Source organism: Petaurus breviceps, unplaced genomic scaffold (assembly GCF_028583685.1).
Source record: "Petaurus breviceps papuanus isolate PSGF00001 unplaced genomic scaffold, PetGlider_PUasm1.0 90865, whole genome shotgun sequence".
Lineage (NCBI taxonomy): Eukaryota > Metazoa > Chordata > Mammalia > Diprotodontia > Petauridae > Petaurus > Petaurus breviceps.
The window spans coordinates 4,759,037-4,783,890 of NW_027187367.1; the positions used below are offsets into that span (position 1 = coordinate 4,759,037).

General features: G+C 48.7%; 3 protein-coding genes across 7 annotated transcripts in view; all 3 read right to left on the bottom strand.

Moving 5' to 3' along the window:
• The window catches only part of SLC44A4 (solute carrier family 44 member 4), a 13,262-nt gene extending 12,281 nt beyond the window's left edge, over window positions 1–981 (bottom strand). Inside the window, exon 1 of the mRNA XM_069073649.1 lies at window positions 957–981. Within this exon, the coding sequence (XP_068929750.1) occupies window positions 957–981 (25 nt within the window). The remainder of the gene's footprint in view (window positions 1–956) is intronic.
• A 1,172-nt stretch (window positions 982–2,153) lies between these two features.
• Window positions 2,154–21,466, bottom strand: EHMT2 (euchromatic histone lysine methyltransferase 2). Of its 5 annotated transcripts, none has more exons than XM_069073279.1 (28): window positions 21,381–21,466; window positions 20,666–20,735; window positions 20,168–20,386; window positions 19,789–20,060; window positions 19,602–19,686; window positions 19,400–19,467; window positions 16,617–16,772; window positions 16,031–16,186; window positions 15,813–15,957; window positions 15,593–15,694; window positions 15,110–15,258; window positions 14,689–14,832; window positions 14,280–14,515; window positions 13,684–13,866; window positions 13,402–13,484; window positions 13,189–13,295; window positions 12,124–12,246; window positions 11,675–11,776; window positions 10,973–11,077; window positions 10,503–10,657; window positions 10,159–10,326; window positions 9,922–10,066; window positions 9,541–9,618; window positions 8,757–8,872; window positions 8,188–8,274; window positions 3,603–3,681; window positions 3,267–3,442; window positions 2,154–2,881 (listed from the first exon to the last, which is right to left on the bottom strand). In XM_069073279.1, the coding sequence occupies exons 1-28, from the start codon at window positions 21,420–21,422 to the stop codon at window positions 2,701–2,703; spliced, it is 3,732 nt and encodes a 1,243-aa protein (XP_068929380.1). In that variant the 5' UTR covers window positions 21,423–21,466; the 3' UTR covers window positions 2,154–2,700. The 5 variants fall into 5 exon arrangements, with proteins under 5 accessions (XP_068929380.1, XP_068929381.1, XP_068929379.1 ...); XM_069073280.1 differs by having other exon boundaries at window positions 15,813–15,927; window positions 21,381–21,456; XM_069073278.1 differs by lacking the exon at window positions 21,381–21,466 and having other exon boundaries at window positions 15,813–15,927; window positions 20,666–20,963.
• Window positions 21,467–22,938: 1,472 nt separating this feature from the next.
• The window catches only part of ZBTB12 (zinc finger and BTB domain containing 12), a 98,587-nt gene continuing 96,671 nt past the window's right edge, over window positions 22,939–24,854 (bottom strand). The window contains 2 exon segments of the mRNA XM_069073292.1: window positions 22,939–24,851; window position 24,854. The exon segment at window position 24,854 is cut by the window's right edge and continues 502 nt beyond it. Of these exon segments, the coding sequence (XP_068929393.1) occupies window positions 23,875–24,851; window position 24,854 (978 nt within the window). The 3' untranslated portion in view covers window positions 22,939–23,874.

A 24,854-nucleotide genomic window follows, 5' to 3' on the forward strand; every position in this document is an offset into this window, starting at 1 on the left:
CACTGGCAGAGTGAAGGAAAAGAAAGACTGGGAGAGAGAGGGAGAGGCTTAGAGAGAAGGAGGGAGAGAGAGAGAGAGAGAGAGAGAGAGAGAGAGAGAGAGAGAGAGAGAGAGAGAGAGAGAGAGAGATGGTGAGGGTGAGTGAGAATGGGAGAAGGGGACATAGACAGGAGATGGAATGGAGTAGGATGGAGAAGTAAAGGGAGTTGGGAAAGTCAACAGGCAGTGGGAACTCCTCCTCGGCCCCACCTTGGGTCTATATGCTTATCAGACCTTTTCCTGGTTCACACCTTCATGGCCTAGAGCCCAGGAAATAGCCTTCACCTATTACCTCCCCCAAGTCAGGACTCTTTTTCTCCAGTCTAATTTGGACTTCTCTCCAGTCTCCATCCTCTCTCTGCTACTTTCGACCCACCACCTTGGCAGTTTTCATTTCTTTATTAGCCCTCTGGGCAAGATTTTGCAGTATGGATTCCTCACTCCAGTCCCCCAGGGTATGAGGAGCAGCTGCTGGGAGGGAGACCAGGAGGCTGGCAACATTTTCGTCTGGGGACTCCAGATTGTATAAACACAAAGAATTAACCCTTGGGATGCCCTTAGCCCCTCATCTGCCTTAGGGGCATGGATATCTTTCTCCCTGGATTCCTCTTCAGGTTCCAGTGGTAAGTGAGCCAGGAAGGGCAGGGTGACACCTGAGCCTAGCTGGAATCATACTGCTCTGATTGTGGACACAAACTCTGTGGAGCGCCTGCACTTACAGCACACCCAGTGGGAAGGGAAGAGGCAGTCATGAGAGTTCTAGGGTCCTTCTAAAGAATTAGGGTAGGGGAGAAAAGTATTGGAAAGGGCCAGGGGTAAGGGAAGAGACTGGCAAGAAGGTTGCCGTGGTGGTGGTATCTGTTTTCCCCAATTCCCTTGGACTCTGTTCTTTCTTAGAAAAGAGGTCAATCACTGACCTGTAGCCGTCTCCAGGAAGTCCATGGGGACGCACCCTCCCCCTTCCTGATTCCTTATAGGAATGGACACAGGCATTTGGTGCTTGGTGCTCAATGGCCCCTTTCTTATATATAGTCCTGCTCTCACTTTAGTAACTCAGGCCTTCAATTTCCCAGTCCTTCCTCTACAGAGTCCAAGAATCCAGTTTTCCCTAGCCATCAGAAACCTAGGTGTTAAGTCTCCTGAGGGGAATCTTCCTCTAATTTCCAGAGGGAACCAGGAGTCCTTTCTCCCCTCTAGCCCTGAGGAATCCGCAAGCCCAGTCCTCCATCCAACTTCCAAGGATCCAAGCATAGTTTTTCCAACCCCCAGAGTCTGAGCATCCATCCTCTTAACTCAAGCCCTTCCTCCTACCTCAAAGAACTCAGTAATTTACCTGACCCAGCCCCCTAAATCCTCCCTCTTGCCCCTCCAAACTTAGTGAGCTTTTTTCCTCTCTGTTCCCTTTAGAGTTCCAGGGATCCAGCCCTTCAATAATTCTTCAGCCCATTTCCCTGTACTCCTCTCAGGTCCCAGGAATCTAGTTCCTCCCGTGATTCCCTAAACCCCTTCGTTCCCTTAACCAGACCCTTCAACCCTCAGGGTCCTAGGCATCTAGCCCCAAGTCTTACCATAAGCCTCCTTCTCATCTTGTTCCTTCCCCATGGCTACAAGAAGGCTCCAGAGTAATTGTTGCCTTCTCTAGGGAACTAGTGTATTACCTGCTGCTTGCCTCCAAGCCCCACCTCCTTCTCTGCTGATGTCACCGTTCCCACCCCTCCCACTCACCTGTGGTCCTAAAGCCCTGGCTGAGCAGTACCCAACCTCCAACCTTCCTTGCCCTGGATCTTTAACCACATTGGCAGGAACTGGGGTGGGGGTTAGGGAGGTGGCTGAAACCGGCTAGGCTCAAGGCAATCTGACTTCAAACAACAGTTCTATTCCAGTAAGAGGTTTGGATAGTTTGTCTCCACCTTCTGTCCTGATACTCCCAACTCTTATTTTCTCACTCAATGGCTGTTTTTTTCCCCCTCCAATTTCTTTGATTCTTCCATAGCTGATAACTGTCCACCCTGCTTTCTCCTCTTCCCAGGTACTGCTACTTGGACTCTTATTCCCTCTTTAATACTTTATCTAGTGTCCTGCCCCATCCCACCCCTTACTAAGACTAAGACAGCTTATAACCAAACCAAAACATTTATTGAGAAAAAAAAAATTGCCAGGGAGTTGGGTGGTGGTAGTGAAGTGATATGGAGGAGGCAATGTTCAGGGTGGGGGAGCACAGATCGCTCTGGCCTTTTTGGGGAGTTCAGGCTGCTGCTGGATATATACACCCCTGCTGGGTGTTCAAGATCCCCAAAGATTCACTTTCTTTAATCCAATTCCAACTTCAGGTGTACGTGTTCAATAGTTGTATGTGTGTGATGGTTGTGTGTGTATGTTTCCTCTGATGGGGAGTGACATACCAAGGAAGTCACTTGTCCCAAAGTGGGGTACTGGGTCTGGGAATCAATCATTATGGCAGAACAGGACTCCATCTCCCCAAACCCAAATCTTAGTGATGGGGAAGAGTATCCCAGTTTCAAAAGAGATGACACAAATGAACAGGAATGGCTTGGGACAGTGTGTGGGCAGGAAAAAGGCAGCTAGTTCTGAGGGGTGAGAACAACTTCCCAGGAGAAGAAACTCGGTGGGGAAGCCCCCCAGAAGTCACTGGATCTGGGGTCAGGAACTGAGGGAGGGTAAGGACCCAAGGTCAGCAAGCAGTTCTGGGTGGGGATCCAGGCGGGCCAGACGGCTCTGCTCCAGGGCGATGGCCTCAGCTGAGTGCTTGCATTTTTCAGAGCCACACTGACAGGTGAAATACTTGCTCTTAATGTCCCAGAACCGGTCACCATAATCAAACCTGCCAGGAAGGTCAGGAGAACTTGGGATCCAGACCTCAAAGTCTCACCTACCAGAACCAGCAGTTTTCATCCTCTCTGACCACTTTTTAGGGACTCAAGCTCTGGCCAACTAGGCCCAAATCTCATGTTAAACCCCGCCCAAGACTAGAGACAGGTGTGAATACAAACCTTCAGGGGACAAGGAATGGGATGTAACAGGCAATTCTTTGCCAGATTCCAATTCCAACTTCAGATGTATGTGTATGATGTATGTGTGTGGGCCCCATGCTTCCTCTCCTTCATGTTGTTTCCCTAGACTCTCTAGGGACTACACGTGGATGCCTCATTAAAGATCCAGGTACCCACCCTTCCAGCCACCACAGGGAACCCTTGCATCCCCCTCACCCTAGCTCCTCGCCTGTCCGGATGTCCCGGGAACTGAAGAAGGCAATTCGGGGGAACCTGAGGTCTTGGTGCAGCATGAAGACTCGAACAGGGATGATGTTAGGGTCACACAAATGATTGATAAAACGACTGATGTTGCCATAGTATCGGGCATCGATGCAGTACACCTCTCCATCCTGGAGAAAATGTGGACTGGTTACTTCCTTTGTCTCACACCTTGCTGGACTGGGCCCCAGTCTCACATAGATGCTATATCACCTCTTGCTGACCCAAGATTTAAGGGAGGCACTGGAGGGGAAACAGGTTAAGTCCCCCACCTCATCCCAATCTACTCACTTTATTGTCCAGGTCAAAGAGGTAAGAGTCATCTTCTCGAACATCTGCCTCAGCATCTGAGATCAATTCCCCAACATACCTAATCCAGCAGGGGGAAGAGAGTTCTGAGAGGGATACAGAGGATGGTAGGTGGTCCAGAGGTCCCCACATACTACACATTCTAATCCCTACCTCCTAAGCTTTTGTGACTTATTCTTGCATTATCCCTTTCAATTTCTCCAAAGAACTCTGTCCCTACCCCAAGTCTGTCATCTTCCCTAACCCCATCCCATCCACATTCCTGTAGTGGTCCAGATACTAGGTACTATTGGCAGTCCAGAAGGAGACCACTGTGGGATGCTATGAATGGAGACACTCAAGTTGGATCATTAAAATGGGTCATATTGGATAGGTGTAGGTCAGGGGTGGGGAATTTGCAGCCTTGAGGACACATGTGGCCCTCTAGGTCCTCAAATGAGGCCCTTTGATGGAATCCAAACTTCACAGAACAATTCCTTTTATTAAGAGGATGAGTTCTGTGAAATTTGGATTCAGTCAAAGAGCGGTACTAGAAGACCTAGAGGGTCACATGCGGCTATGAGGCTGCAGGTTCCCCACCCCTGTGGGAGGGCATTTCAGGTAGGGTGAATGACTTAAGCCAAGGCATCCTTAGGGCACAAGCAGGCTAATTTTGGATCTTTTCTCTCATTCATTCCCAATGCCATCATCCCACTTACTGGTCAGTTAGTAAACATTTATTAAGTGTCTACTATATGCCAAGTATTGTACTTGGGATACTCAGAAAGGGTCCTTGCCTTCAGCTCACAATTTAAGGCACCCCATCACCAGCCTGGACAACTAACCATCCTTCATACTACAGCCAGAATATTTATTACGCATAGATCTGGTCAAATGCTTACAGGGACCCCTTACTGCTTAATGAGTGAAGTTTAAATTCCTTGTTCGGCATTCAGTGAGTATATGTATGTATACACAAATATATGTACATTTATATTTATTCACTTTAGAATGTAAGCTCACCAAAGGAATAAGGTTTGCTTCATTCTTCATACATGTATCCCTATAATTTAGTTCTTAGTACCAGGTATAGCTTAATGAGTATTTGTTGCATGACCTTGGGCAAGTCACTTAACCCTGATTGCCTCAAAAAAGAAAAAAAAAAAGGTTAAGGGGGATGAAGTCTTTTTAAAGGACCAGTGGATGTGGTGATAAGATTATTGGTGACCTCTGTGAGAATGGTTCTGGTTTTCTGGTAGGGGTAAAAGCCAGGCTGCAGGTGCTTAGGGAGGGTTGGGCACTGGTCACAAGTATGACTCTTTGGAGAAGCTGGAATACTAAATGGGGTAAGATTAGGGGGTGAAGCCAGGATAGTGGAGCAGAAGTAAGGCAGCTGAGTTCCTATCTACAACTCCTCCAAACAGATCTATAAAATTCACCATCCTGAATCCTGATGGAAAAATCCAGAAGTCGGTGAATGGTTTGTCTCAACCAGGTCGGCACAGGGAGACAGAGAGATCTGCAGACACTGGGAATGGGTTAGAGCAGGGGCAACCGGCACACACGAAATACAACAGACAATGCCCAGGGATAGGCTGCACACCACTACAAAAGGAAACTGCACATCTCTACTGCGGCACTGTAACAGTGACAGGTGCCAACTGACAGCTTTGTTGGACCAGCCCAGACCTTCCTTCCAGAAGTGTGGCAGAGCCCTACCCTAACATTAAGTCTGAAGTCAGCAAGTGGGCTGGAAGAAAGCACGAACAAACAAAAAAAAGAAACCCACCATAATGAAGAACTATCATGGTGGAAGACATGAAGCAAGAGTTGAAAATATTTTTATAAATAGAATGAAAATGCTTAAGGAAAAAATTAGAAAAAGAAATGAAAGCTATGGAAAAAGGAACTGGGATGGGAATTAACAACTTGGCACAAGAAGCATAAAATCTCTTCCAAACAACAAATTCCCTAAAAATCTGAATGGACCAAACAGAAGCCAATGATTTTATGAGGCAATAAGAAATATTAAAACAAAATCAAAAGACTGAAAGAAAAAAAACAAAGAAAATGCAAAGTATCTTATAGCAGAAATAACTGATCTGGAAATAGATTTTTTTTTTGCCTTTTTTGGGGAGGGCAATTGGGATTAAGTGACTTGCCCAAGGTCACATGGCTAGTTTTTTTTTTTTTAATGTTAAATGTCTGAGGTTATATTTGAACTCAGGTCTTCCTGACTTCAGGGCTGGTGCTCTATTCACTGTGCCACCTAGCTGCCCCTGGAAATAGATTTTTGAGAAAAAAATTGAAGAATTACTTAACTGTCTAAACACTATGACCAAAAAAAGGGCAAAATGGAAATAGCAAGAAGCTATCAGTCACCTCCTGAAAGAAAGTCCAAAGTGAAAACCCCTTCTGGGTCAAAGAAAAAATACTGGAAACAATGAGAAAGAATTCAAAATACTGAGAAGCCATAGTCAGAATCACACATGACTTAGCAGCCACCACTATAAGGCAGGAAACTCAGAATATAATATTCCAGAAGTTGAACTATATGGACTTTCAGCCAAGAATAATTTACCCAGAAAACTGAGGAAAATTCTACAGGAGAAAATGAGACATTTAATGAAACTGGTTTCCAAGCATTCCTGATAAAAAGACTTAAAAAAGAGCTGTAGAGAAACTCATTAGTTCAAACATTAAGAGTGAAGAGAGAAGCAAAAAACTGCCAAACAAGAATGAACAATGATAAAGGACTAAACAAAGGTAATTGCTTACATTTAAATATGGGAAGATGAGATATATATCTCCTCGGAATCTTATCATTCTGGGAGTGGTTCTTTTATGTCTTAATGATCTTAAGGAAAGAATGGGGAAAAGGAATACACTAGGGGAGAAAAGGAAAAGAAGGTTTGGGATAATTACTTCCCATAATCAGGGTACAGATAGATCTGTACATAAAAGGGCATGGGTGGGGAATCTTTTTTTTTTTTTTAAGTAATTGGGGTTAAGTAACTTGCCCCAGGTTACATGGCCAGTTGGTTTTTTTTTGTGTGGGTGGTAAGTGTCTGAGGCTGGAACCCATGATCCCTGATCCCTCTGGGCCGGTGCTCTACTCACTATGCCACCTAGCCACCCCTTGGGTGAGGAATCTTACACCTGAACCTTCCAGTCGTCTGAATTTATCAAAAGAAGCAAAAATCACTCACACAAAGCTGGGCACAAAAATCCATTTTGCTCAATAGGAGAGGAGGTTTGGGGAAGCGTTGGGAATATGAGAGAGTGACCACAAATTAGGAAGAGCTGTACAAATTTAAGTCATATAAATGTAATGGAACACAATTGTGTGTAACAACTAACCAGGATTCCAGAGACTTAATAAGGAAACATGCTACCTACCTTCTGATACAGAGGCAAATGACGCAGAATGAAATTAATATTTTTTTGGACATGGCCAATGCATAAGTTTATTTTGACATTACATGTTTGTAATGGATTTTGTTTTTCTCATGTTCTCAATTGGGAGAAGGAGAGTTGAGGTAGGAGGGTGAGAAGGTGGATCTTGGCAGATTAAAATAAATAAAAATATTTAAAAGAAATAGGGTAGTAGATTGGAAGTGCTATTCAGATATTTTGAAAAAAAGGATAAGGGGGAAGAATCAAACCAGAAACTTTGAAGACACTGAAGACAGAAAGCATGACTGCAGTGCCAAGGTTCAGAAGGAATCAGATGAAGGTAGGATGAGTTTAAGGTGGAGAGATTTAAACTTGGCTTTTAAAGGAGGAAAGACAATGCTTCTTTTGAGATAGAGGAGGGTGGATGAAGAGACATGGTGTGGCAAATTAGGAAGGTGAGGCAGCTCAGAATAGGATGATTTTAATTTTCTTATTAAAGCACTTGTGCAATTATTCAGAGAAACAGGTGACTGGAGATTGAAAGAACACGGGAAAAGGTTTGTAATAACAGTAAAGCAAAGAGTGCTAGGGAATTAACAGGACTGATAAGCAGCAGCAAGGAAAGAGCTGAAACAGCACAAATTCATAGTGGGCAGGTTTCTCATAGAGGTATCTACATGTCTCATATGTTTAGGGTAAGGGGCTTTTGTTTGGAATTTGAGGACCTGAGTTCAAATTCTACCCCACCACACTTTACTATTTTGGTGATAGTGACCAAGTCACTTAATCTCTGAGCCTACTGCCTCCTTACCTGTACAATGAGGGGGTTGGATTACATGACCTCTACCTAAAGCTATGATCCAAGCTCAATTTTTTTTTTGTTTAGGCCTGTGATTTCACTATTGTGGAGAATGACTTGTGTAAATTTTTTCCACCAATGCAGGCTGGCAACTATTCCATAATTTAGTCTTCTAAATGGTGCCTGAGGGCACTGAGAGGTTTAAGTGATTTGTTCAGAGTCACAAAATTACTATGTGTCAAGGGGTATGACTTGAAGCCAGGCTATCTTGACTGAGTCTGGCCTTCTAGCCACACATCAGATTGCCTCCCCTTTTCATTCCACCAAAAAGTCCCAGCCCATGCCCTCAAACCCTTCCAATGCTCCCTTGTGGGCAGGCCCCAGAAGACTCACTCGCAGATGAAGGTACCCTGGGGAATGGTCTGCAATGCACGGACACCCCAGCCCATCTTGGCAGTTCGATAGAGCTGTAACCGGACCCTAGAGGGTGAGGACAAGGGAGAAGACACGTAGTGTTGTTACAGGGGGTGGACAGGAAGACATCCAGGGCAAAGACAGAAAGGGGATTCTAGATCTAGGGCTGGAAGGGACCTCAGGGGCTTATCTGGAGTACCTCTCTGAGCAACAATGAGGAAAACAAGGGACCCAGAAAAGGAAAGTATCTTGCTCAAGGTCACTCAGAAACAAATCCCACTCAGAGGTGGGATTTGAACCCAGGCCCTCTGACTCTCCAAATCTATTTCCATTTTATCTGTCAGTGGGACCTCCCAAGGAGAAAAAATGGGAAGGTGTCAGTGTCCGTGTCAGTTGAGGAATGGGGAGGGAAGAGAGAGCCCTAGGACTAAAGGGTGCCCCACTCACTACCCTCACGAAAAGGGGCTAAAACTGCAGTAGGGAATTAAGGATGCCTGGATCCCCAAGAGTCCAGGAGAAGTGAAAGGCTGAAAGGCAGGTGTCCTTACTTGATACCACTCTGTACCACTCGATTCTTGCAGCTTCTCCAGCAGGCACAGGCCTGGTTACATTCAAAGATCAGGGGAGGCTCAATCTTATTAAACTCCTGAAGCAGACGTCCATCCTGGTTCCAGAAGAAAAGGGAAGAAGTGAGGGGGTGGCTAGGTGGCACAGTGAGTAGAGCACTGGCTCTGGAGTCAGGAGGACCTGAGTTCAAATCTGGCCTTAGACTCTTAACACTTACTAGCCGCGTGACCTTGGGCAAGTCACTTAAGCCAAATTGCCCTGCCCTCCCCTCCCCCTCCAAAAAGCAAAAAAAGAAAAAGAAAATGAAAGAAAAAGAAAAGGGGAGAGATGAGAAGATAGTGGTATTGGCAGGAGACCACTTACTGTTCTTCCTTGCCAATCTTTTGTCCCATCCCATAGGAAGAGGCTAGTTGAAAGGGGGGGAGAGGAGGAGGAGGAGGGCATGTTTGTATAGGAAGCAGGACAAACACAGGGCCATTTGAAGGTTATTTGCATATACAAACACAAAAGGCCACAGCCACTTTCTTGGCAGTTTCCCAAGAAATGTTCTTTGTTGCTCTTGGTTTGAGATGAGGGGGAGGGGAGAGAGAAGCACCATGAAGGGAAGGCTTCCTCCTCTCTGAGCCCTGCTCTGTCCCTGACATCTCCTCCTCCCTAGGAAGGGACAGAAAAGTGAATGCTGGTGACTCCTCCCTGTGACACAAGGGCTCTTTAGGAAAAGGGATTTGTCTAACCGAATATGAGGGGCTGGGGAAGCTTGCTTACCTTGTCATACCAGCACCGTATACTGAGTTGGCCACAGAGACAGTTGGAGCTTGAGCAGTCATCCACGCAGGTGCAGTGCTAGGGGGTGAGGACACTGGGGTCATATCCTCTAAGCCCAGGACCCAGGTATCCTGCCCTCCAGTCTCCAGAACGCTCCCCCTCCATGGCCCAGAGCCCTCACTCTGTCAGGAATCATCAGGCTTTCGTCTACATGGGATGGGAACAACGCTTTGGGTAGAGCTGTTGGAGGCTGGCAATGGGACTAGGCTAAGAGAGTGTGCTCTGACATTACTGAAGGCAAATCAGGAAACTGGCTAAGGATCTCTGAAGTGTAGAATTAGGATATCAAGACGTCTGGGGGACCTTTCCCACCCCACTTACCTGCAGGTGTGTGATGTTGCGGTCAATATTCATAGTTGAAGTTTCACAGTTTTCAGAAATGTACTTGTAATCTTCTGGGCACGGCTCCCCATCCACCCCATTGACACAGGGGATTGGCACATTCTCATAACCCCGAGCTACATCTCTAGGGAAACAAGAAGCAATATGACTGAGGGGATGAGGACCCCCCCCCAGACCCTTTGGGGGGCAATTAAATGGGTGACTGGGAAATCCCACCTGCAAATGATCTTTTCTGTCCGGAGTATTCGGTTACCCACACCAAGGCGAAGCTTTCGGTTAAGCTGCAGGGCCACCCAGACATCCGAGCGCTCAGGGGTCAGGTCCCATGCTGTATCTCCTTCTTTGTTCCGTAACTCTGGATCTGCACCCCGAGATAGGAAAAGCCTAAAGGGGGAGAACAAGGAAAGCAATAAGGAATATGCAGCAGAAGAACCAATGACAGAAGCAAGGCAAAGACATGGATCCAAACACATAGGAGAGGGATGGACAGACAGAAGGTAAGAGAGAAGGAAGAAGTGGGGAGTCCAGGGCACAGACTTTGGGGTGTGGGAGCTGCTCACAGCACACAATCGTGGTAGCTCTCTCGAGCAGCGATATGCAGGGGTGTGTCTCCATGATAGTTGACTGCGTGGAGGTCACAGCGGGCATTCAGCAGGACCTCAGCAATAGCAGCACTGCCAGTGAAGGATGCCCAGTGCAAACAGATGTTCTCTTCCTGAGGGCAAGAGGAAGATATAGGAGCTGGTTCAGGATATCTGGTCCCCAAGGTTCAGTTAAAAAAAAACAAACCCAAAAAAAACCCATGACCAACCACATGCTAGGCACTGGACAAGCTGCAAAGATTAAATAGGATACGGTTCCTGCCATCATGGGGTTTATGGTACAGTATAGGAATATGACATGAATGAGAGTAAAAACACCACTCAAAAGCATGTTACTAAGTCAGAGAGGTACAAAATGAAGAAATGTGAGATATCCAAGGAATCACACTACCCTCCTCCACCCTGGGTACCCACATGTTCTCTCTTACATTGTCAGTGAGGGTGACATCTGCTCCTCGGGTCAGTAGCATTCGAATGACTTCAATATGCTTATGTTCAGCTGCCCAAATGATGGGTGTCCAGCCCCCATTATCCTGGAAGGAGTAAAAGGAGGCAGGTGAGGGTTGGGCTTGCAGTCAGGTCTTCTCCTATAGCTATATTTGGTTAAAAGGGGAGGCATGTGTTTCCCCTTCCCTCCAACTCAGAGAAAGTGGGAGAAAGAGAAAGATAGAGAGATTGAAGGAGACATAGAAAAACAGGGATGGAGAGATATGGAGAAAAGAGCGAGAGACATGGGAGATAGAAGTTGGAAGGGAAGCAATATAGAGGGGAAATGAGACAGTATGGGAGAGGCTAGTGATGGACACCAATAAAGACAGAAAACAACCTGGGTGGGGAGGGAGAGACATATGGGTTGGAGGTGGGGCTTAGGAAGTAAGTGGCACCAGAGGAGAGACAGTGACAGGCAGAGACAGAGAACAAGTCACTATCACACAGGGAGAAAGAGTCAGAGACTAAGAAAAAGAAAGATGAGAGAATGAATGAAAAAAAGAACACACACAAAAGAGGTGAATGGGGAGAGGCAGAGACTGGAAACACAGAAACACTCAGAACAATTACAAGACAAAGATGAATGGGGAGGGAGGGAGTCTGGGAAACAGAAGCAAGGGGGGGAAGAGCTGGTCACTGACCTGAGCATTGACATCCACTTGGCCAGTGCTAAGCAGCAGGCTGACCATCTCCAGGTTGCCAATCTTAGCTGCATGGTGAAGGCAAGTAGAACCATCTTCCTCCTGGGAAGACAGGTGCACATAGACCTTTAGGGCCCTCTCAAAGAAAAGGGGCAGGGGGAACAGGGATGAGGTAGGGAGACACAGATCCCCTTTCGCAGCCTAGTGAAATCTAAGGACTCCTCAGAATGATGTTTTTAAAGATCTAAATGAAATGTTAAATTTCAGTTAGGGGCTACTAAAAATAAAGATGTAATTTTTTGTCCAGGGCCCTTACCCCCAAGGGACACACACAGCTACTTCCTGTTCTTTCTCCTTTACCTTATTTAAAACCCCTTGCCACATCTCCCACTACACCACCCAGACCAGTTCAATTGTGCCCACTGGCCAGCCAAGGCTGCTGCCCCCACCTTGCTATAGACACAGCCTCCTCGCTGCACCATGTACCGTGCGGCCTCCACATGGTTGTTGGCCACAGCCTCCATCAGAGGGGTCCTCTGCAGCTTATCCACAGCATTGATATTTGCCCCAGCCTGGAAGGTGGGAAAAGGGTTAGTCAGTCAGTCAACAAGACTCAAGTGAGTCATAATTCTATGCCAGGCACTGGGGACACAAAGAAAGACAAAAATAGGGTCCCTTCCTGAAAGAGCTTCCATTTTAGTGGGGAAAGACGACATGCAAGTAACTAGGTACATACTAGCTACGTCTGGGGCAGGTAAAAGGTAATCTTAGAGGGAAGGCATTAGCATCTGGGAGGGGCCAAGGAGTCCTGTAGAAGGAAGCCAGGGAATCTAAGAAGTGAAGATGAGGGGGCAGAGTACTGTTTCGAGGCAACAGTCAGTGCAAAGCCATGGAATAAGGAGCTGGAGTGTGTAAAGTGCAGCACTTAAGACAGCTACATCATACAGTGGGTGGGACGGAGTAGAGTGTAAGAAGGGAAAGACAGATAGAAAAGGATCAAGTTGGGGAATGGCTTTAAATTCGAAAGAGAGGACCTTATGGTTGATCCTGGAGCTACTGGGGTGACATGGTCAGAGCTGTGGCTCAGGAAGATCACTTTGGAGGCTGAATGGAGGATGGATCGTAGTGAGGAGAGACTTGAGGCAGGAAGACCAAGAAGGCTATTGCAATAGTCCAGGTGACAGGTAGTGAGGGCCTGAACTAGGATGGTGTCTGTGTGAGTGGTGAGAAGGGGACATACATAAGAGGAAGAAATGACAACGTGAGAGGTGTGTGTGTGTGTGTGTCTGTGTGTGTAAGGGTATCCCAGGAGACAAGTGGGGACTAGAACAGAGCAGGAAGGACGAAGGGAGATGGGCCAGGGAAATGAAGGATGAGGTTTGGAAAAAATGGTCAAATAAGAGTGGGGGCCTCCCTTAGTGACTAGGCTGAAGGGGAAAGAGTGGGAGGAGAGGGCCTAGATCCTAAAGTCTGGGGTCAAGGAGAGGTGACCGCCAGACCTGGCCTGCTCTTACCTGCAGGAGCACATGGCAGATCTCAACGGAGCCCTTCTGTGCAGCCGCATGCAGGGGTGTACGCTTGCTCTGCTGGTCACTTTGGAAGTTGGGGTCCAGGTTGTCCACTATATGGAGGAAGAGAGTGTCATTCACAGAGAGAGACAGAGGGATGGGCTGTGGGAGGGGGACAGATGGACACAGAGAGAACCCTGGGCTAGAATGGACACTCACAGAGCATCAGGACAACCTTCTGCAGCTCCCCCTGCTTCACGGACAGGTACAACTGACGGGGATGGAAACGGAGCTTTTTCCTTCTGCCAGGGGGACAGAGAGGGAGGAAGGGGATGGAACAGGGAGACTTAAGGGCTTAATGCCCTGAGTCCCCCATCAAATGCCTCTCCCTTTAGACACCATGCCTTTACCCCTCTTTAAGTATGAGTCTACTAAAAAAAGATCCTTCTCCCTTCAGACACCTAGCTATCTGTGCATCCTCCAGCCATTAGTTTCTCTCACCGTTCAGACTCCTGGATGACTAGTGCCTTTTCCAGGGCTTCTCGACCTGAGCCAGCCCCTAGACCTACAGCTGAGAGGATACTGCCATTGGGCAATGCCAGGGAAGGGCCTGAGCTGTCAATGGTATCAGCCAGTGGGTCGCAGAGGGGGCGCCTTGGTTCTCCATGACCCCGCATCCTGGCACTGGGGAAACAGAAGAGGTGTGGGGAGAGGGGCTCTTGTGTCCTGGGGAGGGAAAAAAGACTAGGGAAAGGGAAAAGACTCTCATATCCCAGGGAAAGGATGAGAAGGAATGAAGGAAAGGAGGAAGCAAAGATGGAAAGAAAGAAAAAGGAAAGGAGGAAAGAAAGGAAGAAAAGGGACAAGAAGAGGGGAAGAAGAGAGATGGCAGAAAAGACAGAGGAAGGGTGAAAGAAGGGAGGGCAAGGGAGCACAGAAAAGTAAAGGAAGATATGAGAGGACAAGGGGAGAGAAAAGTAAGAAAATGTGAGATAAAGAGGTAAAGGTATAAGAGGTAAGTAGAAATGGAAAGATAATAGGTGAAGAAGAGCCTACAAAGGGAGAGGGCTCTTTTTTTCTGGGGGAGGGAGGGGTACCTGGGCTGGGAAGTGTCGGCCCGTCCAGGGGCATCTTGGGCAGGGGGTGGGGGGACAGGAGCAGCAGTGCCAGGAGGTGGGGCCACCCCATCACTCCGGGCAATTGTCACCTCCTGGGCCTCAGAAGCGTCCTCCCCACAGTGGGGGCAGAAAACCATCCCATTCAGCTGGGACACGCAGGCTTTGTGGAAGCGATGGGCCACTCGGAAATCAGGGTGACACTCCAAGAATGTGCCCTTGTTGGGGGGGGGGGATTGGGGGCAACGGTATTAGGACCCATATAAATGACCCAGCTTCATGGTTCCCTCCAACTCCACCCTCCCCATGGAGGTCTGGTTGTTTGCCCAGCAACCTCCCTCCCATACCCTGTCCTTGGGATTTGCATAGCCCTACCAATATCCCTCCTCACCGCTGTGCAAAAATAGCCACAGCCTGGGCAGCAGTGATGCTTGACCATCCGGGCTCGATGTGTCTCACAGAGGACCATCAGAGCTACTCTGCTCGAAGGCCTCATTGTTTCCCGCTTTTGGATTCCTGCACTGCAGCCCAAGAGCTGGAGGACGGGGTGTTAGCAGAGGAGCCGCAGGGGAAAAGAGGAAGACAAGGGACGTGAGGCAGAGAAGCGAGAAAGACAAGCTGAGGATCCCATTTTCTCCCTGTTTCTCTTCCTAGTTTCCCCCCAGCCCACCCATACTCCCTACAGTTCCATCCACTGGATATCCACCAGACCTCAGTTATAAGGGCCTTCAAGGGTCCAACTCACACTAGATATCTGATGTCATTCCACCCACCCCGTTCTCCTTCTGTACTTTCTGTGAGTCCAGACCCACCTCTCCATCCACACTCTCTGTGGCCATGCATTTGTGACCAGCCCTCTCACTGATTCGATCAATCTTTGGAGCCTCCATGCGGCAGCTGCACAGGGGTAACTCCTCAAACCCCCGTTCTGTCTCCAGGGACGACGTGTCATTTGACACCCCTTGGGGCAAGGCAATCCAGAGAAAGGAAAAGTCACGGGGAGGCCCAGACACTACTTCTACCCACCAAGTCTCTTCATTTTATTAGCTAGTTTCCTCATCCAGTTAGGACCAGAGACTGTATCCTTCCTTCCCTTTCTCTGCCCAAGGAAACTAATCTACCCAATAGATCAAAATTGCTCCTAACCCCATCTTTCTAATAACGGGAAGTCCCTTCTTCTGCTATCACTGGTTATGCTGGGATTGCTAGTTTTCTTCCACAGGGGAGTTATTAGTCTTATCCTCAGCTCATCCCACCCAAGGCTCCCTGAATCAGCTTCCCCCTTTCCCAATTACCAGCATGGTTGGGAGAAAGATTTCCCTCGCTGGGTAGCTCTAGAGACCCCAGAGGCACCTCTATATACTCACTGGGGCCAGAGGGACCAACACCATTCACCCCTAATACAGAGAGAGAGCAAGAGATGAAAAGTTGGAAGAAACTGAGGCTGAGATATGTATGTGGGGAGAACAAGGATTTGTTGCTGGAGGCGGGCAGGAACTTAATCTGCATTATTACCCCGCTGCTCCTTGGCACGTGGTGTTTCCCGCTTTCTACGTTTTCTGGTAGGCTTCACCCAAGGACTGTCCTTCCGCCATTTCTTCTTGGCTTTTCGTCGACCACTAGAACCACTCTGATGAGGGGTAGGGGGAAGAATAGGAACCTAGGTATACAGGTTTATCTTCTCTGTTCCTAAGCCTAGACTTCCTTTATAGACCCAGATATCAGATCCTTACCCTATCAGACTGATTGCCAGACTCCTCATCTTCTTCCTCTTCCTCTTCTTCTTCCTCCTCCTCCTCTTCTTCTTCCTCTTCCTCCTCCTCTTCTTCTTCTTCCTCCTCCTCCTCCTCTTCTTCACTCAACTGCTCGGCCAAAACCTCTGCCTCAGACTAGAAAGGGAGAAGGAAGAGGATGGGGCTGTGAGAGGGTGACCCTCAGATCAAAGATCTTGTCCTCTGGGTGATCTGGAGGGGAGTCTGATCGGGAGGGAGTCCCCTCCCTTGGGGAGCTCTTAACTGGACAATTCAAGACAGAGACAGCAGAGCTATGACATCAGGTCTCAGAGAAATGTATGCAAACCTGCATTTACAGGTTTACTGTACTTGTGTACATGTAGTTTTGTGTGGTAAATCAGGGGAAGCATTCCTGGTAGATGAGTATGAAATGACGGTTGGAAAAACAAAAGAGACAGGGTCACAGAGAAAAGATTAGTCTTGATACACAAACTCTAAAAGCTCTAAGGCTAGAGAGGCATCATAGAAGTTGGCCAGAAGCTGGTGGTAGGGAGGTCACCTCGCCCCAGACCCAGCTGCTCCTTACCTTACTGTCTGAGTCAATGCGCTCATCCACAGAGTAGGAGTCATAGTACAAACTGAAGCCTTCTCCTACATCTGTATCCCAGTCCTCCATGGCTTCCTGGCTTTCCTTCTCCAGGGCCATGTCCTCAGACCCCCCAGCAGGCCCCAGCTCGTCCAACTGGGAAATAAAGAGTTCCCCTTCCATGAAGATTTCTGATCCCACCAGCTAAAAGTGTTCTCTCCCTCCTTCCATGTTCCTAGAATGATACTTTGTCAAGACATCTCCTCTGCCTTTATCAATTCCTATCTTATGGGTGTGTGTGTCTGTGTGTCTGTCTTTGTCAACCAAGCAACCAACATTACTAAGTGTTTACTAAATTCCAGGCGCTGTGTTAGGTGCTGAGAATACAAAGAATGATACCATTCCTACTCTAAAGAAATTTATATTCTACCTGGAGAAGATGTGTGGTAGCATGTGCGTGTGTGCACATGCGTGCACGTATGCATGCACAGACGCACAGACACACACACACCACCAAGGCAATCTGAAAGGGAGGCCACTAGCAAAAGAGGAGAAGGTGATATTTAAGCTCTAAATTCAGGTTCTGTAAACTGTAGTGGAGGAAACTGAACAAAGCAAAGTGAGGAGATTGGAGATGGAGTGTCAAACATGCAAGCATGAGGAAAAGAGAAAAAGGCTGTCTGGCTGTATCCTAAGGGTGTGGAAAGGGAACCTCATTACACATCACTGAAGGCAGGTTAGTGCCAAGTTATGAAGAACTTTAAAAACTAAAAGGAGTGTATTTTATCCTAGAGGCAACAGGAAACCACAGGAGTTTACTAAGTATGGGAGTGACATCATTCAGACACCTTCTACCACTCTTCCTTCACCCATCTCACTGGATGAAGTGACCCTTTAACTCCTTACTTGTTCAAGTGATCCCATTCCATTCTGTCATTCCCACTCTTTTACTTCAACCTCTCACTAACTACTGACTCCTTCCCTACTAAATAACAAATATGCCCATGTCTCCCCTATCCTGAAAAAAACCCTCATTTGATCTTTCTATCCCTATTATCACCCTATATCTCCTCTGCCCTTTGTGGTTCAATTCCTTGAAAAGGTCATCTATAATAGATTCGTTCTTTCTCTTCTCTATCTTCTTAATCCCTCTGAAAATCTAGCATCTGACCTCATCATTCTACAGAAACTGAAGTTGCTAATGATCTCTTAACTGCTGAGTCCAATGGTCTTTTCTCTGTCCTCATTTCTCCTTGACTTCCCTACAGACTCTGACAAAGTTGATCACTCTCTTCTCCTTAATACTCTCTTCTCTCTAAGTTTTCCTGTTTTTCACCCTACTTATCTGGATCTACTTTCATATCATACTCTCAGGTGTCCCTTAAGGTTCTGTCCCAGACCCTCTTCTTTCTATATATTACATTACCTGGTGATCTACTCCCACGGATTTAATTACCATCTCTATGATGTCATTTTCAAATCCACCTATCCTGCCCCAATCTCTCAGCTGTCCTCCAATCTCACATCTCCAACTGTCTTTCAGACATTTCAAAATGGATGTCAAGTAGACATCTTAAAATCAGTATGTCCAAAACAGAACTCATTACATTTCTCCCAAACCAAATACATTTCCCCTCTCCTTTACTGTAGAAGGCGACACCATCCTCTCAGTCCCTCAGATCACAACCTAGGCATCATCCTGCCCTGCTCACTATCTCTCACCCTGCCATATCCAATCTGTTACCAAGTCTGTCAATTTCACCTTTACAACAACTCTTGTATGTAACCCTTCTCTGACACTGTCACTGTGATAATAGACCTCATTACCTCATGCCTAGACAATTACAACAGCCTGCTGGTGGGTCTGCCTGTCTCAAGCCTCTCCCCGCTCCAAGCCATCCTTTATTTAGCCATTAAAATGGATTTTCCTAAAGTGCAGGTCCGATCATGTCATCCCCCCTGCTCAGTAAACTCCAGTGGCTTCCTACTGCCTCCAGATTCAAATACAAAATGCTGTTTGGCATTCAAAGCCCTTTATAACCTAGGGTCTTCTTACACCTTAGGTTGAAACACGTTCTCTTTAATCCAGTGACACTGGCCTCCTGGCTATTCTACAAGCAAGACACTCCATCTTTGGGCTCTAAGCACTTTCTCTGACTGTCCCCCAGCCAAGAATGCTTTTCATTCTTGCTCTGATTTCCTTTAAGTCCCAACTAAAATTCCATTTTTTATTGGAAGCCTTAACCAACCCTCTTAATTCCAGTGCTCTCCCCCAGTTAATTATTTCCTATTTATCCTGTATATAGCTTGTTTTGTATATATTTGTATGCATGTTGTCTCCCTCAGATTGAGAGCTCCTTGAAAGCAAGGACTATCTTTTGCCTCTTTTTGTATACCCAAGATTTATCACAGGGCTTGACATACAGTAGGAGCTTAATAAATGTTGACTGATTGATAGATGTATTTAGATCTCCTAAACTGTAAGTTGCTCAATGGCAGGAACTACCTTTCTTCTTTATGCCACCCAGTGTACCTTGCCCTTAAAAGGTACCTAAGTGTGTCGGAATATTAGAGACCACCCAAGAGTCAGCACCTCTACCCTCCCCAGCCTTACTCTAGTGAGGTTTCTTGTCAACCAATCTCTTCTCTAAGGAACTAAAATATTCTATTTCCGCACCTTTTCTTTCCATTCCTTTTTAGTACTTGTTTTCCTCTCAAAGACACTATCATTCTGTTCTTAGCTCCCTTACTGCCTCTTGGTCCTGTCCCTGATGTAGCCTTACCAAGCCATGGGGTCCTCTCTTGTGGGGGCCTCCACTTCCCAAGTCCAGCTTCCTCCTTTTGGCAATGTCTGCAAGTAAAGAGATCAAGTAAGGCTTTTCTCCTCAAACCTCAGGAAGATTTTTGATGCCCCAAACCAAAGTTAACTGTTGTCCCAATGGTGTGGATGAGAAAGAAGTTAGAATCTATGGTTGAAGGATATACCTGTTCCCATATCCCCCACTGAGTGAAGATCATCACTCATTCGAAAATGCTGAACTTCAGGGGGGCGTTTCTCAGGGACTGGAGGCTGGGGAATACACATAAAGGAAGATAAGACTCCACTCTTCCCCACAGCTCCCTCTCCTTATTGCAAGATATATTTCTTCCCTTCCCTGCATGTGCCCTTTACCTGTCCATTCCCTGGTTTGGACATGGTTTTTCGAGCTCGGTGGACCTTGGGCTTCCCTTCAGGGCTGGTGGGGGTGGGGGTAGGGGTGGGGGTAGGGGCAGACTCAGGCCCAGCTCCAGCCCCTTGTGCCCCAGGCATGCTCAACAGCCGCATGGCTAAACTCTGGACTGAGGGAGGTGATTTCCCGGCCCCTGTCATGGTAATCTTCGCCCGGCTTGGGCAGGCGCTGCCCCCTTTGCTGGGGGACGAGGGAAAGGACTTAGTGGCATGGCCTGGACAACATGATTGGGAGAAAGAGGAGGGAAAACGGTATGACCTGAGAGCCCAGTTCTCCCTGCTCCTTGAATTCCCCAGTCTCAAGCCCTCCCAGCCTCCTTACCTAACAACATCCTACCACTGTGGATGCCCTCATCTCCCTCTGGACTCTCTGGCTCATCACCAATGAGGGGTGTGGACCCCACTGGGGTGTCAGCACCCTCATCCCCTACAGTCACTGTGACTGAAGCAGGAGATGAGGGGCCAGGGGGTTCCAGAGACTCTGGATGGTCCTGGGGTGGGGTCTCCTCTCCAGGAGACTTATCTCCTGAGGAGCTAAGACCTGAGAAGATAAGAGAAAGATGAGGGAGTGAGGAGGGATCATGAATACCAAGATTCCTATGAGACACAGACACATACAGACACAATTGGAGAACAGAATTCCTTCCAGGAAGGAAAGTGAAAAGGAATCTAAGGAGAAAGGTAGCTTGCCATCCTGCCAGGTTACTGTAAAGGGTCGCTTTCAGATAGGAAAAAGAAAGGGGTACTGAGAACAACACTGCTTTCTCAACAAGGAAGAGGGGGCTGGGGGTCAGACATCCTGTATACACTGTATGCTTACCTCTCTCTGCAGTTCCCCGAGGTTCTTTCTCCAGCAGCAGCGCCCCCCCCATCTCACCAGGGGCCTCCCCCTGCGAGGGGAGACAAGGGGTAGGGGGACTGGTCAACCCGGCTGGGGGCAGAGGAACCCAGGACGCCTGGGTCCGGGCGGAAGAGAGCAGGCTTCGCCCCCTCCCCCGGCCCCGATGGGTTGCCCCTCGCCCTCGGCCTCGGCTCCCAGGAAGTGGCCCTCGTCCTCTCCCCCGGGTCCGAAGGGACCCCCTCCCCCTCGGTAGCCCCCGCATCCCGGGAGCAGAAAGGAGGGGAGGGGGCGTGGCCAAGGCGCCCCGGCCCCGCCCCCTCCTCCCGGGTGCACGAGACGCTCCCCCTTTGTCCCCGGAGCCGCGGGGGCCCCGTGCGACACCCCCCCCGGCACCCACTCCCCCCCAGCTTGGCGGCCTGCCCCGCGCACCCCGTGCGCGTGCCCCTGGAACCCCGGTTCCATCCGCCCATCCGGGGGTGGCCAGCGGCTGCACGCGCACCTCCGTGCCCGCTTCCCCCGCCTCCCATCCCCTGGTCCCTTCCCCAGCCCCCGGCGCTGGCCCCCCAGCTTGTTGCAAGCCCGGCTCGGGCCCCCCGGCCCCGTTGCACCCCCGGAGCATTGCACGAGTGCGCGCTTCCCCCGGGCGCGCGCGCGGGCGGGCATGCACCCGCCTCCCCCCCCTCCCCTTCCGCACCTCGGCGGCCGCCGCCGCTGCAGCTCCCGCCGCCGCCGCCATAGCCGCTCGCGCGGGGGGCCCAGGAGGCGCGCGGCCGCCCGGGTCACGTGGGCTGGGGGGGATGGGGGAGTTGTGGAAGGAGGGAGGAGAGAGAGAACCCTTAAAGGAGCCGTGGCCTATTCCATTGCCATTTTTCCGGGATAGGATCCCGGAGGGCTGCAGAAGACACCCAGGATGGGGCTGGCGGGGGCGCCTCGGAGACCACTTCGATCTGACCGCCCTGGCTTTCACCATGGGGGGGCGAGCGCGGGCGCTCAGTCGGAGTGCCGGGCCTGGGGGTGGGGATCGCCGCTGTGGTGCGAGTCTATTGCCCAATAATCCCGGAGCCGCGGTTCCTCGGGTCTGGGCGTCCCGGGAAGGGGCAGGACTGTGCCTCTGCCTCTGGTCTTGGTCCTGGTTGGAGCAGGAGAGAAGCCTTTTCCCCTGGAGGTGGGGATGGGGGTACTCCGAGTCGCTCCTCCCCTCTACCTAGGGCTTTTACTCCCGGCTCTTATAGTAACTAGGGCTTAATTAAAGACCACTCCAACCCCGCCCGGCCGGCCTCGGGTTCCTCCCAGAACTTAATACAATCACAACTTCGCTAATGACATCACGACCAGAAGAAGTGCAGACGCCACTTTCCCAGCACTGACTGACGCCCCGCCTCTGTAGCCTGTACTACAGCCCTCGAACCCGGACGACTCGACAGCCCCGGGTCCTGTGGGTTGGGACTGGGCACCCGGAGCCGCCTCCGAAGCCTCCTGGGAACTGTAGTTTGTACAGGCTGAGAGCGACCTCTAAAGTTTTACTCCAACCCACAAAGTAGTATTGGAGAGGGCCCCAGGGACCATCTAGTCCCGGGTTTCTTAACCTTTTTTGGGGGCTTCATGGGCACTCCCTCTTTGGCAGTCTGGTGAGACTTATGGATCCCTTCTCAGAATAATTTTTAAAATTCATAATTGAAGGAAATGCTGTTAGCTAGAGCTTGGTGGGAAAAAAAAAATAACTTTTTTTTGGAGGAGAGCAGGGCAATTGGGGTTGACTTGCCCAAGGTCACACAGCTAGTTTTTGTGTGTAAGTGACCCGAATTTGAACTCAGATCCTCCTGACTCCAGGGCCAGTGCTCTATTCACTGCGACATCTAGCAGCCCCAAATGTATGTTTAACCCATCCGAAACTATCATCCCAATTTGAGAACCTCTGGTCTAGTCTAATCCCCTCACTTTGTAGAAGCAACAGGCCTACGTAGATGTGACTTCTCATAGCTAGATAATGACAAGAGTTGGAACTGAAACACAATGGTCTGACTTCATATATGAAGAGTACTTAGAATTTTGCAAAGTACTACTGAAACAGGTTTAAATGGTCTTTGCCTTTATGGTGGAGACCAGGCCTGGACAGACACAAAAAACTCAAGAGAAGCAGAAAATGGAGGGCCAATATACTCTTAGGGAAGAAGTGTTTGCTGAAGGTACCAGGATGCTCAGACTGGAAAACTAGGGAAGAAAAGGTAAGACTCAGACTCACAGACAAAATATAAAGAAAAAAAAACTTTTATTTTGTGGAAAATAAAAGCAGAAACTGAGACCTCAGATTCCAGAAAACTCCTGAAAAATATGTTTCCTTAAAAAATACCATCTTGTCTCTACCACACCCTTTCCCTCCCGTTCCTTCCCTCCCTCCCCAAAAACCCTTTTCTAGGTATTTTCCTCTTTTCCCCACATCCCCTCCCCAACCCTTCCTACTTCTGACTTTACTCTTTCGCTTCTATTTGTTTTCTAGTCTACTTCCATTCTTCTCCCTTGTTCTTTTTTGTCACTTTTTGTCTCCTGAGACAAAAACCTGTCCCCGTCTCCCTCCCCTCCTCCCTAGCATGCAAAAAAGACATTCTCTACTCTTTCTCCTTGGGACTTGATAACCTTTTCCTCATAATAGTTGCTTTCCTAAGAATTTAAGAGGTTTCCCCTGTTCTATTCCCACCCAAGGACAGGTATAGCTTTGGTAAGATTCCCTCCCAATTCCCACCCACCATACCCCAACTGAGTTGTCTTCTCTATAGCTTTCTTATCCTACGATAAAACCTTCTCCTATATTCCCCTTTTTACTACTTACACCCTGCACACCATCCTCACCCCAATAATCTACCTATTCCAGAAAAGAGCCTTTCCTCTTCCTGGGCCCTTTTATCCTGGAATACAAGAACCTTTTCTTTCCTTATCATCCCAAGGAAAGGTTTGTTAATCCCTTTAGCAAGGTCTAACTCCCTCTTATTCCCTGAGGAAGACCTGAGCAGCTGTTCTTTTGTAATACCTCCTCTGCCTTTAACCCCAGGGTGTATGTTAACTCTCCTGGAAACAAAAGCCCTTTTCCCCTTCAAACTTCCTCCCCTTGGGGTGAGAAGATCCTTTATCACTCCCTTCTACCAGCAATCTCCTCACCTAATTATACCCTCCCCTAGTTATCCCTCCACCAGCTAGTGGAGGAGGGCATTGAGCTCGGACACACTGGCATCAAGGACATTCTCTGCTGTTGTCTTGCCATGCTGCTCCTTGAGGTGGCGTCGAATGGCAGGTTTATGGGCAAATCGAACATCACAGTAAGAACAACGGTAGGGTCGAGCCCCAGAGTGAAGGTTGAGGTGGTCGTGTAGGGTAGACTTCTGCGTGAAGCATTTGCCACAAATACCACAGGAGTGTGACTTGACACCTCGGTGGACGTTCATGTGACGGTTGAGGTTGCTGCTATGGTTGAACTGCTTCCCACATCGAGGGCACATAAAGATGAAATGCTGGGCTCTCATGTGGAACACAAGTTTTTCCACACCCTGAAACACTTCTGGGCACTTGGTACACTTGATGTTCTTCAATGGGTTTCCCACTGGGGAGCCCCCTGGTATAGGACTCCTCATCCCCCCATAACTCCCACTAACTCCACTGCTCCGGGACATAGTAGCTGCTGCTAGGGCTTCATCTCCTAGCCCAAGGGTAATGCCCTCCCCTACTTGACCTCCAGGAAACAGCAACAGACCCTCCCCTTCTGTGTCTTCAGTAAGGCTATAGCAGGCCTTCACCACCCCCTGGGGTGCTGTGCTATCATCAGGGGCATCAATAGTTTCTCCAACTTCATTGATGAGGAGTCCACTACTCCCCCCAAGGCCAAGGCCCCCTCCAAGGCTTAGGTTCCCCCCAAGACCAAGGCTCCCTCCAAGACCAAGGCTCCCTCCAAGACCAAGGCTCCCTCCAAGACCAAGGCTCCCGGCAATGCCTCCAGGGGGCTTAAGCCTCTGTGCCACTTCCAAAGCTGATTCCACCTTGACAATGCAGATATCTGATACATCCTCTTCTTCATCCTCTTCCTCTTCTTCTGCCTTTAGCTCAAGGTCCTCATCTAGGGGAAATTCTAGCTTCACTGGTCGAAGAAGAGGAGGTGGAGGAGGTGGTGGTGGGGGTTTGG